The 13447-nt window shown below is 44.6% G+C and overlaps 1 protein-coding gene across 3 annotated transcripts in view; it reads left to right on the plus strand.

The window, feature by feature from the left end:
* Positions 1-7494, plus strand: part of Bpgm (bisphosphoglycerate mutase) — a 28004-nt gene extending 20510 nt beyond the window's left edge. For all 3 annotated transcript variants that reach the window (XM_031381469.1, XM_031381470.1, XM_031381471.1), the window contains one exon: positions 6625-7494. In XM_031381469.1, the coding sequence (XP_031237329.1) occupies positions 6625-6803 (179 nt within the window). In that variant the 3' untranslated portion in view covers positions 6804-7494. The remainder of the gene's footprint in view (positions 1-6624) is intronic.
* Positions 7495-13447: the final 5953 nt, after the last annotated feature.

Consider the following 13447-nt stretch of genomic DNA (forward strand, 5'->3'; position numbering starts at 1 on the left):
TGTTTAGTGGACTCATACAAGGATGAGTCATTAAATAAAAGCAAGCCTTGGGCATGCACTTGGCCTGCTGGCTCCGGTTGCATCTAAGTCCAACGACCATTGAGTTCCATGGTGTGCTCCAGCTACCTGAAGCAAACCTAGAATGTGTTTCTACGATCACACAGGTGACCTCTAGACTGGACCCTGCTGCCCCCTAGGCTTAGCTGTTTTAAGCTCACAGAGACTTGCTCTTCCCTATTTCCTGTGAGAACATCGGGGCTGATGTCCGGTTAGCACCCAGCCTTCCACCAGAGCTGAGCAAAAATTAAAAACATTCTCTTTCACCTTCAGTGTTAGAAACAGCAGTAGACAAGGCAAATGACCAGGGTTTAAGTACTGAGTGCAAGAACGGCTCATGTTTATAGACTTAATAGCCTTGTGACTCAAACAGGACTTTTGGATCTGCTTAGTGTTTTTTAACAGCTTTACTGAGCTAAAATCCACATGTAACTGCCTGTGAGAGTGGGTTTTAGTGTATAGTTGTTTTTATGTAACCATAGAGAGCGGTTCCAGACATCCCTGCAGTTACCAAAGTCTGTAGGTCAATGTTCAAGTCCCTTATGTGAAACAGTATGATGTCTGTATATAGCTGATGTATGTTGTTTCTTACTCCTCAGATTGTTTGTGACACCTTGAACTGTGGGAATCGGTGCTCTGCTCTGATGTTTAAGGAATGACAAGCTGGGAAAGGTTTAGATTGGCGCAGATGCATTTGTTCCCCAACAGTTTCCATTGGTGACCAACTGAACTCATATGTGAGAGTCCAGTGGATGTGACTGATGTCCACAGTCATCAACCCATCGACACAGTGTTTAGAAGGAAGGGACGGAGACAGCGTTGATCAAGGGATATTAAGTTACAGCTGTAGCAGAATAAGAAGTTCTGTTGTGTTGTTGCATAGTAGGATAACAGCTGCCCACTTATGTTCAGGATTGCTCAGAATACTGGAAGGAAGGATTTTATAAGAGATAATGATAATAAAATATGTAAGGTATGTTTAACTTGATTTAAATGTAGATAGATTCTTTTATTTTTTTTTTTCCAAAAGAAACTGCTCCTCTACTGTCAATGTTCATATCTCCCAGTCCTGGGCAGCTATTCATCCACTTTGAGTCACTCTGGGTTTATCTGCTCTGAACACTTTCTGTTGATGGATTCTTACAATAAGTAATATTTTGTGACTGGCCTTTTAGAAATCATTTACTTATTGTTGGGAACTGAACCCAAGGCCTTGTGGGCTCTGTGCAAAGCATTACTGAAAGCTATATCCTGGCACTTTTTTTTTTTTTTTAACTTACTACAGTGTTTTCCATATTACAGTGTATGTCAGTACTTCATCTCTGTTCAAAATAATATTCCATCATCCTGCCCAGTCACGTTCATCTGCTCATTAGTTGACAGGCATTTCAGTGTTTCTATAATTTGGCTATTAGCAGTAATGCTGCTGTGGAGATTTATATATAACTTTTGATATGGATATATGTTATGTTTCACATACACATATGCCTGAGCTATTTTCAGACTGTTTTCCCAAGAAGCTATAGCCTTTTGACCGCCTGATTTCATTATGTATTATAGTTAATAATTCGCCTCATCCTTCATAATGCTTGTTGATAATCTAATTCTTTACTGTGTTCATCTCAGTGACACAAACGGGTGTCTCCTTGTGGATTGGAACTGCATCTCTGGAGAGACTGAGGCTGTTGGCCATCCTCGCCAGTGCTTTCCGCTGGTTTATCCTTGGAGAAATGTCCGTTCAGATCTTTTGCCTGTCACTCATTTCACTGTCACTCATCTTTTTGTGTCTTCTTTTATCTTTCTCATGAAGATCTTCTTTCTAAAAGTTATCTTCCTGGTAGTGTTGAGGATTGAATCCCAGGCCCTGTGCATCCTAGGCAAGCCCTGGGCTTCAGTCCCAGCCCATGTGTGTTCTGAGGGAGGCCAGGGGTGTTGGGTCCCCTCAGGCTGGATTACAGCTGGTTATGAGCTGCCAAAAGAGTATGGGGAACTGGATTTGGAAGAGCAGTAAGTGCTCTTAACCACTGAGCCAGCGCCCCAGACAGTGGCTTAATTTTGAGGCGTAGGAGTTCTTTGTGTAGTCCTAATACACGTCCCTATGAATTTGTAAAAATAAATAAAATTATCCTACTCTCTGGGGTGTCTTTTCATCTTCTCAACAGGCCCTTTGAAGCCGACAATTTTGCACACAATTTTTATTTTTCTTCTCTTGTGTGGCTGTGCTTTTGTGTTGTCTAATTCAAGGGCAGGAGGCTTTTGCTCCTCCTGTGTCTGTGTGTTTGCATCCTCTTTCGGAGGTTACTCCTTGCACTTACATGCCTCAGTACACTTGTTGGAAATTAATTGATTGGAAATGTGAAGGCTAATTTCTCTCTCACGTCTCTCCTGCTGATCTGTTGTCGGTCCTTACTGTGAGAGCCATGCAGCGTCTGCAAGGCCTACACTTTCCTGAGTCCAGAGCTTCATAAGAAGTTTTGAAAGCTAAAACTGAATTCCTTCACTGTCATAAGAGTGCTTTGGGTTTCCCTGTGAGGTTTGAGGTTGTATCAGTTTTTATAAAAAGAGCTGAAGTTTTTTGTTGGGGATTGTGTTAGATCTATACATTAACCTAGGAAAACCTGACATCTTTTAAGTGTGTGTGTGTGTGTGTGTTTGTGTGTGTGTGTAAAAGCCAGAGTCAACTCAAGTTGTCTTCCTCTTTTGCTCCCCACCTTATTTTTTGATGCAGTATCTCCCACTGAACTTGGAACTCAGCAGTTGAGGTGGCCAGCCAGTCAGTGGCCCTGGGGGTCAGCTTGTCCCCATCCCTCCAACGCCGAGATCACAGACACACACTGCCATCTGCAGCATTTTCCATGGGTGTTGGGCATCCAAATTCAGGCTGTAATGCTTGCATAGGAAGCACTTTACGGACTGAGCCACCATCTTAAGTCTTTCAGTCCATAAATGTCGGATTTCTTTGAGTAGGGATAATTCACATCATGTGCTCCTGCATTGTCAGAGTCCCACTGTTTCATTTATTGGCTAAAATCTACTCTGATTCTGATACTACCGTGACTAGGATTGTGTGAGTGATTTCACTTTCCTGTTGGGTGTCTGTGCTCATGGTGGAGCCTGAAGAGTGACCTGACTTGCTTACACTACAGTTGTCGTTGCTCCGTGTTCCTGTGTGGGGCGGGTGGTGGTGGTTGTGTCATCTGCAGATAGATATGGTTCTACTACTTTTCCAATCTAGGTGACTGTTACTTCATTTTCTATTTTCTTGCCCTGGCTTAAGTTTCCCAATGCAAGGCTGATTAGATGTGCGATGCTTAGTCTTCTTAAAGGTCCTGTGTTCTAGCACTTAAGTAGCTAGGGTCACTGGTTGCAGACCTTGAGTGCCTGTGAGGGGCTGATTGATATGCACACACAGTCTTGTGCTTCCTGACAGACTTTAGTCATGCACAGACCTTTTCACTAGCTGTCAACTTGTGAATGGATTTATATAGAAGAAATATGTATGAATTGGATAAATCTGTAAAATCATCTTTTCAGTTCAGTGTGCATGTGCTGACTGATCAGAAACATAAAGCACGGGCCTTCCCTTGCAGCTGAGTAGAAACATTCCTCAATGTCCCCATGTTTCTCATGCCTCTGAGGCGGGGCTTGGCAACCTTCCTAATGCTGTGACCCTTTAATACAGTTTCCCATGTTAGGGTGACCCTTAATCATAAAATTATTTTCGTTGCTGCTTCATAACTATAATTTTGTTATGGTTATGAACTGTAAGTATCTGATATGCAGGATATCTGACACGTGATCCCCAAAGGGGTCATGACCCACAGGTTGAGAATCACTCTTCGCTCTTCTTGTCTATTAAGAATTGAATGGAGTGATTTTGGTGCTGAAAGAGACTATTCCCTCTCCTTTTATAATAAAGTAGTTCACTATAGATAAAAGCCTGCCCAGAGAATACTGTTTGTGTGAAAGGCCTTTGGTTACTGGGGGTTGGACAAGTTGGGCTCCAGGGCCTCCAGAGTTTCCCCTGGACTTGGAAGTGAGGGGCGGTGGATTCCAAAGCCTTAGTGGTCCTCTGGCTCTGATCTACATGCTGTAGGGCCAGCTCTCCTGCCCTCCTCCAGGGGAGGCATGTGGCAGCCGCTGCACAGCCCAGCTAGCCCGCTTTCTCAGTGACGGAATCAGAGGGCTCTTAGAAGGCTGTCATGTCTGCTTAGCGACTGAACAGCGGTGTCTAAGCCTTTGCCCTTGCCAGCTTCAGACTGTGATGGCAATCTTGAGTGGTGTTGCTGTGTGAGGCAGGGGCTCCGTATGGCTCAGCAGTGGGTTGGGTGCATTCTGTTTAAAGAGCCATCTAGAAGAGGATTCACAGATGGGGAAGGGAAAACACCCCTGCAATGTTTCTTGTATTATTCTCACCTAAGCTATGTCTTCCCCCCACAGTCCTTTCATAATGCAAGGTCAGAGAGAGAGAGAGAGAGAGAGAGAGAGAGAGAGAATATGAGTGAGTGGATATGAATATCTGATTATGAATGCTTAACGGAGATACAGGAATGTCTGAGGCTCAGGAAGGCCCCTTCCCTAAAATCCGTCGCATAGCATGTTGAGGATCTGGGGCAATGTGCTTAAAAAAATGCAGCTTTCTAAAGTTAGGAATCCTCACTGTGCCATAGCTGTGCATACATGGGTAGTTTATGCATAGACATCATTAGGTAGCTCTTCTGGGCTGCCACATGAAATTAGAATAAAGAGCTGCTCTATCAATGAGGACCCCGGGCAGTCATTCCCAGATTCTCAGCTGGTGCACGCAGTTTTGACTAGTGACTAGTTAGAATAGCAAGGCACATTTATAACTAACTGGTAATAGTTTATTCTGCCACTGCCAAGAGAAGGCAAACCCTACCCCTCCCCCCCTGCTCAGAACTGCACCCAGAACCTTGCCATTAGTGCAGAAGAAAGCCCAATGGTTAGAGTCTACAAGTCTGGAAAGGTGTGGCATGTTTTCTTACAGTAGACAATGTGAACACTTTCAGTTGCCTTTCTTTCTTTCTTTTCTTTTTTTAAAGATTTATTTTATTTTTCGTGTATGAGTACACTGTAGCTGTACAGATGGCCTTGAGCTATCAGGTGTGTGGCTGCTGGGAATTGAACTCAGGACCTCTGCCGGCCCCACTTGCTCAGGCCCCGCTCGCTCCAGCATAATTCACGGTAGTTGTCTTCAGACACATCAGAAGAGGGCGCCAGATCTCATTATGGGTGGTTGTAAGCCACCATGTGGTTGCTGGGATCTGAACTCAGGACCTCTGGAAGAGCAGTGAGTGCTCTTACCCGCTGAGCTATCTCGCCAGCCCTCAGTTGCCTTTCAATGTGCTGGTCTCCGACTCTCTTTCTCCGTGTGTTTTTGAACTCAGATTTTGGTAGGTGCAGGTATTCAGATTTGAATCCAGGCCCTGCCATACTCTGTGATCTTCAAGGTTCTTTGTGCCACACCTCACTACTTGGAGAAGGTGATAGCTTATCTCCCCATAAGGTGGTAATGGCAAATACATGAGTTATTTACTTATAACATAGAAAGTGCCTAGAGAAGTACAGTCCTATAGAGTGTTACTGGAGTTTTAGATGTTTAAGTTAATGTAGTTGTAAAAACCACCAACCAAAGAGTATACATGGTGGGTCTCATGGCTCCAGCTGCATATGTAGCGGAGGATGGCCTAGTCGGTCATCAGTGGGAGGAGAGGCCCTTGGTCCTGTGAAGGTTCTATGCCCCAGTGTTGGGTAATGCCAGGGCCAGAAAGCAGAAGAGGAGGGTTGGGTTGGTGAGCAGGGGGAAGGGGGAGGGAACTTTTTATTTTCAGAGGGGAAACCGGGAAAGGGGATATCATTCAAAATGTAAATAAAGAAAATATCTAATAAAATTTAAAAAAAAAATTACAACCATAGCCACTACTGCCGTCTCTACTCCTGTAGTCAAAGGTGGACTATTTATAATTGTCTTATAGTAAAAAATATTAAATGTGACCTACCCCCTACACACACACACACACACACACACACACACACACACACACACACACACACACACACACACACACACACACACACCCCTCTTCCTGGGGATGTTAAGGGCAATAAGAGAAAGGCCTTGTTTCTAGGCCTCCTGTAAAGTCCTTTCCTGATTGCCCCAGGCTGTGCTTCCTCTCAAACCCACTAAGTATTGGAAAACCAACCACATTGCAATCAAATGAACTAGTTAGATTCAGTGCTTAATGAAAAGCCCTCATTTTTGGACTGGCATTCAGAAGACAGTGGTCTGTTTTCTTCAGTTTGGATAAGAAACAGCCAGGGACAGGATGCCTCAGCAGGAACATACAATTCCAAGGCCTAGCACGCTGTCTGTGCTCTCTTCTGTTATGGTTCTGTGTTCTGGAACTATAGGTGGACCCTCGTGGGTTTTGGCATGGTTTGGGGCTCACAGTTAATATGGGACAAGTTCAGTGTGCAGTCCGACAGTTAGACAGACCGTCCTGCCAAGTTTGTCTAACACCTTGTTTCTTCTGTCTTGCACAACAGGTATCTCAGATGAGGATATTATCAAAGTCACTCTGCCCACTGGAGTTCCGATTCTGCTGGAGCTGGATGAGAACCTGCATGCCATTGGGCCTCACCAGTTCCTGGGCAACCAGGAGGCCATCCAGGCAGCCATTAAGAAAGTGGATGATCAAGGCAAAGTGAAGCAAGGCAAAGAATAAAGTGTGGCCAGGAATGAGTGTGGGGTGGCATGCAGTGCGTTCCGTGCTGGCTTCTCCCCATCCTCTGACTGGCCCATTTTCTCTAAGGCTAGGCTGTGTGGTAGAGTTTGTGTAGATAACTAGGTAATTTATCATGGCCCAGACGTGACCTTCGGATGCTTGAAGAGCACGTCTGAAGCCTAAATTAACTTTTCTGCTACTCCCGTTTGAATTAACTTTGCAAAGTAGTAACCAGTGGGGTTTGACCAAGGTAGGTTTGTGTTTTGGATACTGAAGAGTAACAAGTGTTGATGAAATTGTTTATCACCCAACAAGTCATTGCTGAGTCACCACTGACAGGCGCTATTCCAGCGAGCAGGTCACTGTTTTATTCAATAATACTTCCCAAGAAGAGTGAAGAATACTAGGTAGCTCTTGGGCAGTTTAGACCAGAGGCCCATGGGATGGCTGAGTCACAAACGGGTCCTAGGGAAGGCAGCCAAGCACCACAATAGCGCAAGGCCCTTTGATTACTAGCCCAGCGCCATCCTGTTTGCCATCAATAGAAATCATCTTCAGCCAGTTAGAAGGACCAGGGTATGCACAGTGGTAGCAGTTTATATTCTTCTGTTTCATTTTTATAGTTTTTGAACTTTAATCTTTGGGAACTTAACATTTAGTTTAAAATAAAGCTTTGTGACTGCAAACAACATGTGCAAGGTGTCTCAGGTGTGTGATGAATTTTAGTCAGGCCTCTGAGCCTGTCCTGGACGCGGTCTCTTGTAACACTCCAAGGGTTACACTTCCTACTCCTGAAGCGAAGGCTGGCTTGGGGGGAAGTCGATTGTGGTGCATGTGATTTTATTCACCTGAGCGGGATGATGGCATATGAGAGCTTCTCATGTACACTTCTTGTTCCTCAGCTAAGTGCAGAAGATTACAGTCAGTATCCTAGTGTAGTTGAGCAGTGAGCAGAAGTGAAGTATGTCCAGGTGCTGTGTGACAGTCACCATTTCTTTAGGCTGTTGACTCCCTGAAATCAAGCCATGGATATTTCAGTGACAATCATGTAGACATTTTGCAGACATAGTACTTACTATAGATTTTTTTTTTTTACCATTTTTCATGCTTTTCCTGGGAGTAGATTAGTTTACTTGTGTCCATTTTATAAAAACAGGCCCTTGATGGAAACCAGTTCTAAATCCTTGCTGCTGCTTGGCACCCAGCCTGGTTTTGGTTTTTGATTCAGCATCTTTAGGGACTGGCAGAAAAGATGGCCAAAGAGGTAAAGCATTTGGAATCTTAGCGACTTCTCCAGGCGACTTTGCCAGTGCTTTCTGATATTCGCTGTTTTTGAGATTTGACTGAACTATATGTGAGCACAAGGGATATTCATGGGGGGAAGTTTACATAAACCAACTGTGAACAGCTGCAGCGCTCCAGCCTCACGACCAGCCAGTGAAGCGGTTCTCTCTGCCTTGGTAACATGGATCTGGGATTTCTGGAAGTGGGTCTGACCTGCATCCTAATCTCAGCTTCTTTCCGAAACTGGGACAGACATGAGCGATTTTTTTCTTCTAAAGCAAAGGAAGGCAGCCTCTCTATGAATGTCCCTGGAGTAAGTCATCGTGGGTTCCCTGCGGCCAACTTGACAGGTCTCCTGTGCACTGTTCAGTGTGGTAAGATGAGGCAGAAGTCAGAGCAGCAGCATCTTCTGTGTGTCAGCTGAGTCAAGCATCCCACGACACTGCGAATTTGTCTTTTCAAAGGAGTTCTGTTTCAGAAAAATGAATGTTTTTGCACTGAGTAATGTTACCATTGAGATGATGACACACCCTCTGGTAGGATATGCTTTCTGATATGTTTTGCCTCCGTCACAATGTGCAAGAAAACCAGCGTGATCTATTTCCAAGATGATTTCTACCTCCAGTCAGCAAGCTCTTTCTCACCTTAGACTCTTGCCCACTCTTGCTGAAGTGCAGGGTCTTCTGTTGGCCCCGTTGTTTATTCTAGCAGAGGCTTCAGATCAAGGAGCTACCTTCTCCATGGTCACTTGTTATTGTGCAATTGTAGTTCTTTATTTTCTTAGCCCCTTTCTGAACTTTGACAAAATGGACCAGAGGAAAGCAGCCTTACAAGACAGAAGACTCCTCATCCACGCTGTCAATTTTAGCCATTTTCATTCTATGGCAACACGTAAGAATCTACACAAAGTTCAGTTCCCCATAGGAGAAAAGCTTTCCTTCTCTAGAACCACCCTGCCATTTCTTCAGTAGGCCAGGTCCTGGTTATATTTTAAGATTTTATCTTTTGTATGATTGACTTGTTACAAATTTTGGGCTCACTTATTTAGTACATTTGTTGCAATAAACTGCCTTGTCTCCCAGGAGATTTCCTGGGATCTAGTTGTGATCTCGTTGTGGCCACTGAATTCAAGGCAAATATGGAACATTAAAAAAAATGGGGGGGAGATGAGTTTAATTATCCAATCTTCAATGGCAAGTTATTTGATTTTTTTTTTTTTTTTTGAGGAGGGGCCATTAGGTAATTAGGATTAAATGAAGTCATGAGAGTGGGTCTGATGGTGGCTTTAATGCTCTATCTTCAGAGAGGCCTGGAGTTTTGTTGTGGCTCCAGTTTGCCATGCGTGCTCTGAGGCCCTCACCAGCTCTTAGCCTGCTTTTGGTCCGTCCGGCCTGCAGAACCGTGAGCTAAATTAGCCTCTCTTTACAAGCAGCTAACATAGTGACAGGAGTGAGGAAGACATGGCAGGGTAGCTCTTTAATCTTTAAGACCTTAGAACCCAGCCTGGAAGTTGAGCCCAACATGTGTTATGTCACTTTGACAAGTCTGTGTGTGTGTGTGTGTGTGTGTGTGTGTTTTGAAGCAGGATCTCTTACTGGCTTGGAGCTTAAGAAGCATGCTAGGCTGGCTGCCCATTCCTTCACCTCCCCAGACCTGGTAACAAATGTATGCCTCCATACCCAGCTTCTTTTTAAAAAAAAATTTTTTTTAAAGATTTATTTATTTATATGAATACACTGTAGCTATCTTCAGACACTCCAGAAGAGGGCATCGGATCCCATTACAGATGGTTGTGAGCCACCATGTGGTTGCTGGGAATTGAACTCAGGACCTTCAGAAGAGCAGGCAGTGCTCTTAACCTCTGAGCACTCCATCTCTCCAGCCACCCCCTCCCCTTTTTTTAAAACATGGGTTCTGTGGCTCAGACTCATGGCTTGCGGATGAATCTCAAGTTCCTATCTTGACAAAGTTTTAAAAGCGGGCTAAAGAGCCACACTCTGTTGTGTACTCCTAGTAAAACCACCATTTAATCTCTTACCTGAGGTAGGGCTAACCGTTTCTTGTAACTCACTGAAAATCTTTTCACAACAAAGCATGTAGTATCCATGTAAGCAAAGAACATAAGTAGCATGAAGAACTCTCCCCTGGCGTTCACACTGCTACTACGTCAACTTTCAGCCACCACCCTGCTCCTTCTCATTTCTTTCCTCCATTCCCCACTGGCCATGTTCAAACAAAATGAACAGCAAGGGTGATGCACTTGAAAAACCACAAAGAGCTTGGTCTTCCCAGGTGAAGTGAAAGTTGCTTGGTGCGTGTTCCTTCCTGGTGCTCTATAGAACCCAAAAGCAGCTCTGCCAGAGGACTGCAGCTCAAGTGCGGGCCTGTGTATGGTCTGTATTACTTCTGGCTGCTGTAGAGAGGCTGCTTGGCCTGTTCGGCGTGGTTTCTGCAGGACCACGTGGGTCCCTCCAACGTGAAGTGCGCTCAGAGATAATGTTGCAGAGATGGCCTCTCCTTAGCTTGCTGTGTGTGATTTGTGTAGAACATTGTGATTACCTCCAGATGGCACTGTAGAGACTAACGTATCCCTGCAATGACTTTATAGTATTAAAGGTGAATAAATTTACCAATGTCATAAATCTCACGACATCATGGAAGAAGAGAGACACGAGACAGAAGAAGGCAAAGATGGCCGCCCCTTTGCTACTGTTTTGAACTGGAGGCATTTGTTTGAACATGGGTGTGTATTTCATGTGTCTATTCCCTGTTGCCACCAGCCCTGCCAACTTGGAACCTCTGAAAGGGCCTAGCAGCTATAACCTGCTAATTCTTAGCATACCCGAGGCCCTTTGATCTTAGTTTCTAAATTCTTTTACACACAACAGGGGATGTTTAGGGCAATGGTTCCAGATCGGAAACAGACAGGGGACAAGGTAAGGCTGAAGCATCTCCACCAACAGAAAAGAGACATTCCCCGAGACTGATGGGACAGAAAAGTGGGCTTGAAGGTACAGATTTGGAAAAGTTTAAGAAAACTAACTTAAAAAACAATGCTGGTAATGGGTTATAGGACATCTTAAAAATAACCAGTGAAATCATAGATTTAAAGAGAGGAACAGAATGCTCCAGTTTTCTAAAATGTAAAAATAATTGCCAGGAGGAAACAACTGATACATACAGCTTTGTGTTGAGTTCAGTCCTGAAATTTGCTTTATTGTATGAAGTGGCCAGATAAAGGCAGCTGGTCTCTGTCCTTTTTGCCTTGAACTCAGTCCTTGGTAGATGATGGAGATAGAAAACTTCTTAACCTTTATTATTTGGGTACAGATTATATCTCAGGCTGGTGAGAGAGCTCTGATAGTAAAGGCATTCACTGCTAAGTCTCGGGGCATGGTGGGCGGAAAGAACCGGCTCCCCAGAGTTCTCTTCTACATGCATGCTGTAGCACGTGTGCACACGCATGCGCACACACATGCCAAGAAATATAATAGCTGCATCAGCCTTGTCACTTTTTTGACTTTTGAAACTACAGCAATGTGTCAGACCAAACTAGCTTATCTGCTGATGTAACTCATCGGAAATACAGTGATTGACATCTTTTAGTTGACTAATAATGAAATTTCTTTCCTGACGCAAATATTGTTTTTTCTCCATAGTATCTTGAAGTGACATGACTACTTAATGGTACTCTGTGGCACCTAAATTCTATTTAATCCGAGCTCCCCACATTAGGCACCTCTCAGATGTCCCTTCTGTCACTCAGCTCAGTGTCCTAATCAGCTTGACTCTAAGTGACTAGGAAACAGCCATCATTCCTGCTGCCAAGACTTTTGAGTGTCAGTGGCCTGAAATGGATGCACCTCATTGCCTACAACAGAAGCCAAATGCGTTCTGCCAGAATTAAAGGTCCTCTCTCCCCCCCGCCTGTGTAGTGTTAAATCTGTGTCTTCAGCTTTTTGTCCCTGACAAACGACCCGAGGAAAACAATTTAAGATTTCTTTGCCTGGAGTTCTTAGTCTAGGGTTGGGGCCCCATTAGATTTCCCACATTGTTATAATCATTGGTATTGTTGTTGTTCACCCGAGCCCCATCTTAACACAAGTGAGGTTGGGGGGGGCGGGTGTCACATCCAAACTGTAACGTCTAGGCCTTCTCACTTTGGAAACTGGAGTCGATGAAAGTGAACTCATTTTCTTAAGATGTGACATCAGTATACATCCAAAGTATCAAAGAAGCAGACGCCCAAAGGAGCCATTCACGAGCAACCCTGCTGACCCTTAGCCAGGGTCTTAAATGGCTACTCTCCTCATGAAGCCACCACAGCTGAAGAAGCTGCTGCCCAATTTACTTAAGAAGTTTCTATGAATGAAGTAGTGGAGTCCGACACTCAGTTGAGAAGGGAACATCCGCCCAATTGCCTCACTTGCCATCTCCTTGAGAGGAAATTTCACCAGAAGTCTTATTGAACTAGGTGGGCTGTCAGTTGGAGCTAGAATTTTTATCGGTCAATCTACTATTTCACACTGATAAGATTAAGAAGCAGCTGAGATTGGGCTTTGTCAAGTATCAGCACTGCACCAGAAGGGAAAAGCTAGCGCAAATTCTGTACTCATAGTTGAGGCCATTGATCCGTTCTGACAGACTGTGCCCAGAGTCCCCCGGCAGCCTCGAGCTGTAGGCTCACTACTGGCTGGCTGTTTCTGAAGAATCCTGGATCCTGACTTGGATAGCAGGGATCTATGTACAGCACGAGGAGGGTTTGTTAACTCTTATTTCTGCGCATGGACACTGGGGGTCACTATTTATTCACAAATGCAACTATATTTGCCTCTGACCCTACCTCGGGCAATCTGCTACAGCTGGTCTTGTATAGTGAGGCCTGGAACTCATCTGTGCGATTTCTTCCTGTGGTCTTGTAGCTGGAGAGCTCCACCTATGCAACCGTAAACATAAATAGAAACTCTGGATCCCCATGGGACTTTAGCCTGGGAAAGAGTTTTGAATCTAATATGTAAACTAATACCAAGCCCTTCCCGGTTTTTGAAGACTTGTCTGGCATCGTTGGCCATATCAGGGTATTCAGCCAGCATCCTGGCCACCACCTGACTTTTCTCTTGATTAATTGTGGTGTCGTATCCACTCAGTTTTATTCCTTCTCCATACCCATTGCTGCTCTTAAAGCCCTCATCTCCCCCAGAGGTACTTCCGCCGCCCTCCTGTCAATTTTCTTGACTCAACTTCCTCTATTCTTCTCCAGACAAGTGTCAGGGTGACACTTCCCAAGTCCTGCCCCACAGAGGCTCACGCAGACTTCCAGAAGAGCTCGAAAGAGCTCGTATCCTTCTAGGCTCTTCCCT

This window comes from Mastomys coucha, unplaced genomic scaffold (genome assembly GCF_008632895.1).
Source record: "Mastomys coucha isolate ucsf_1 unplaced genomic scaffold, UCSF_Mcou_1 pScaffold20, whole genome shotgun sequence".
Classification (NCBI taxonomy): Eukaryota; Metazoa; Chordata; class Mammalia; order Rodentia; family Muridae; genus Mastomys; species Mastomys coucha.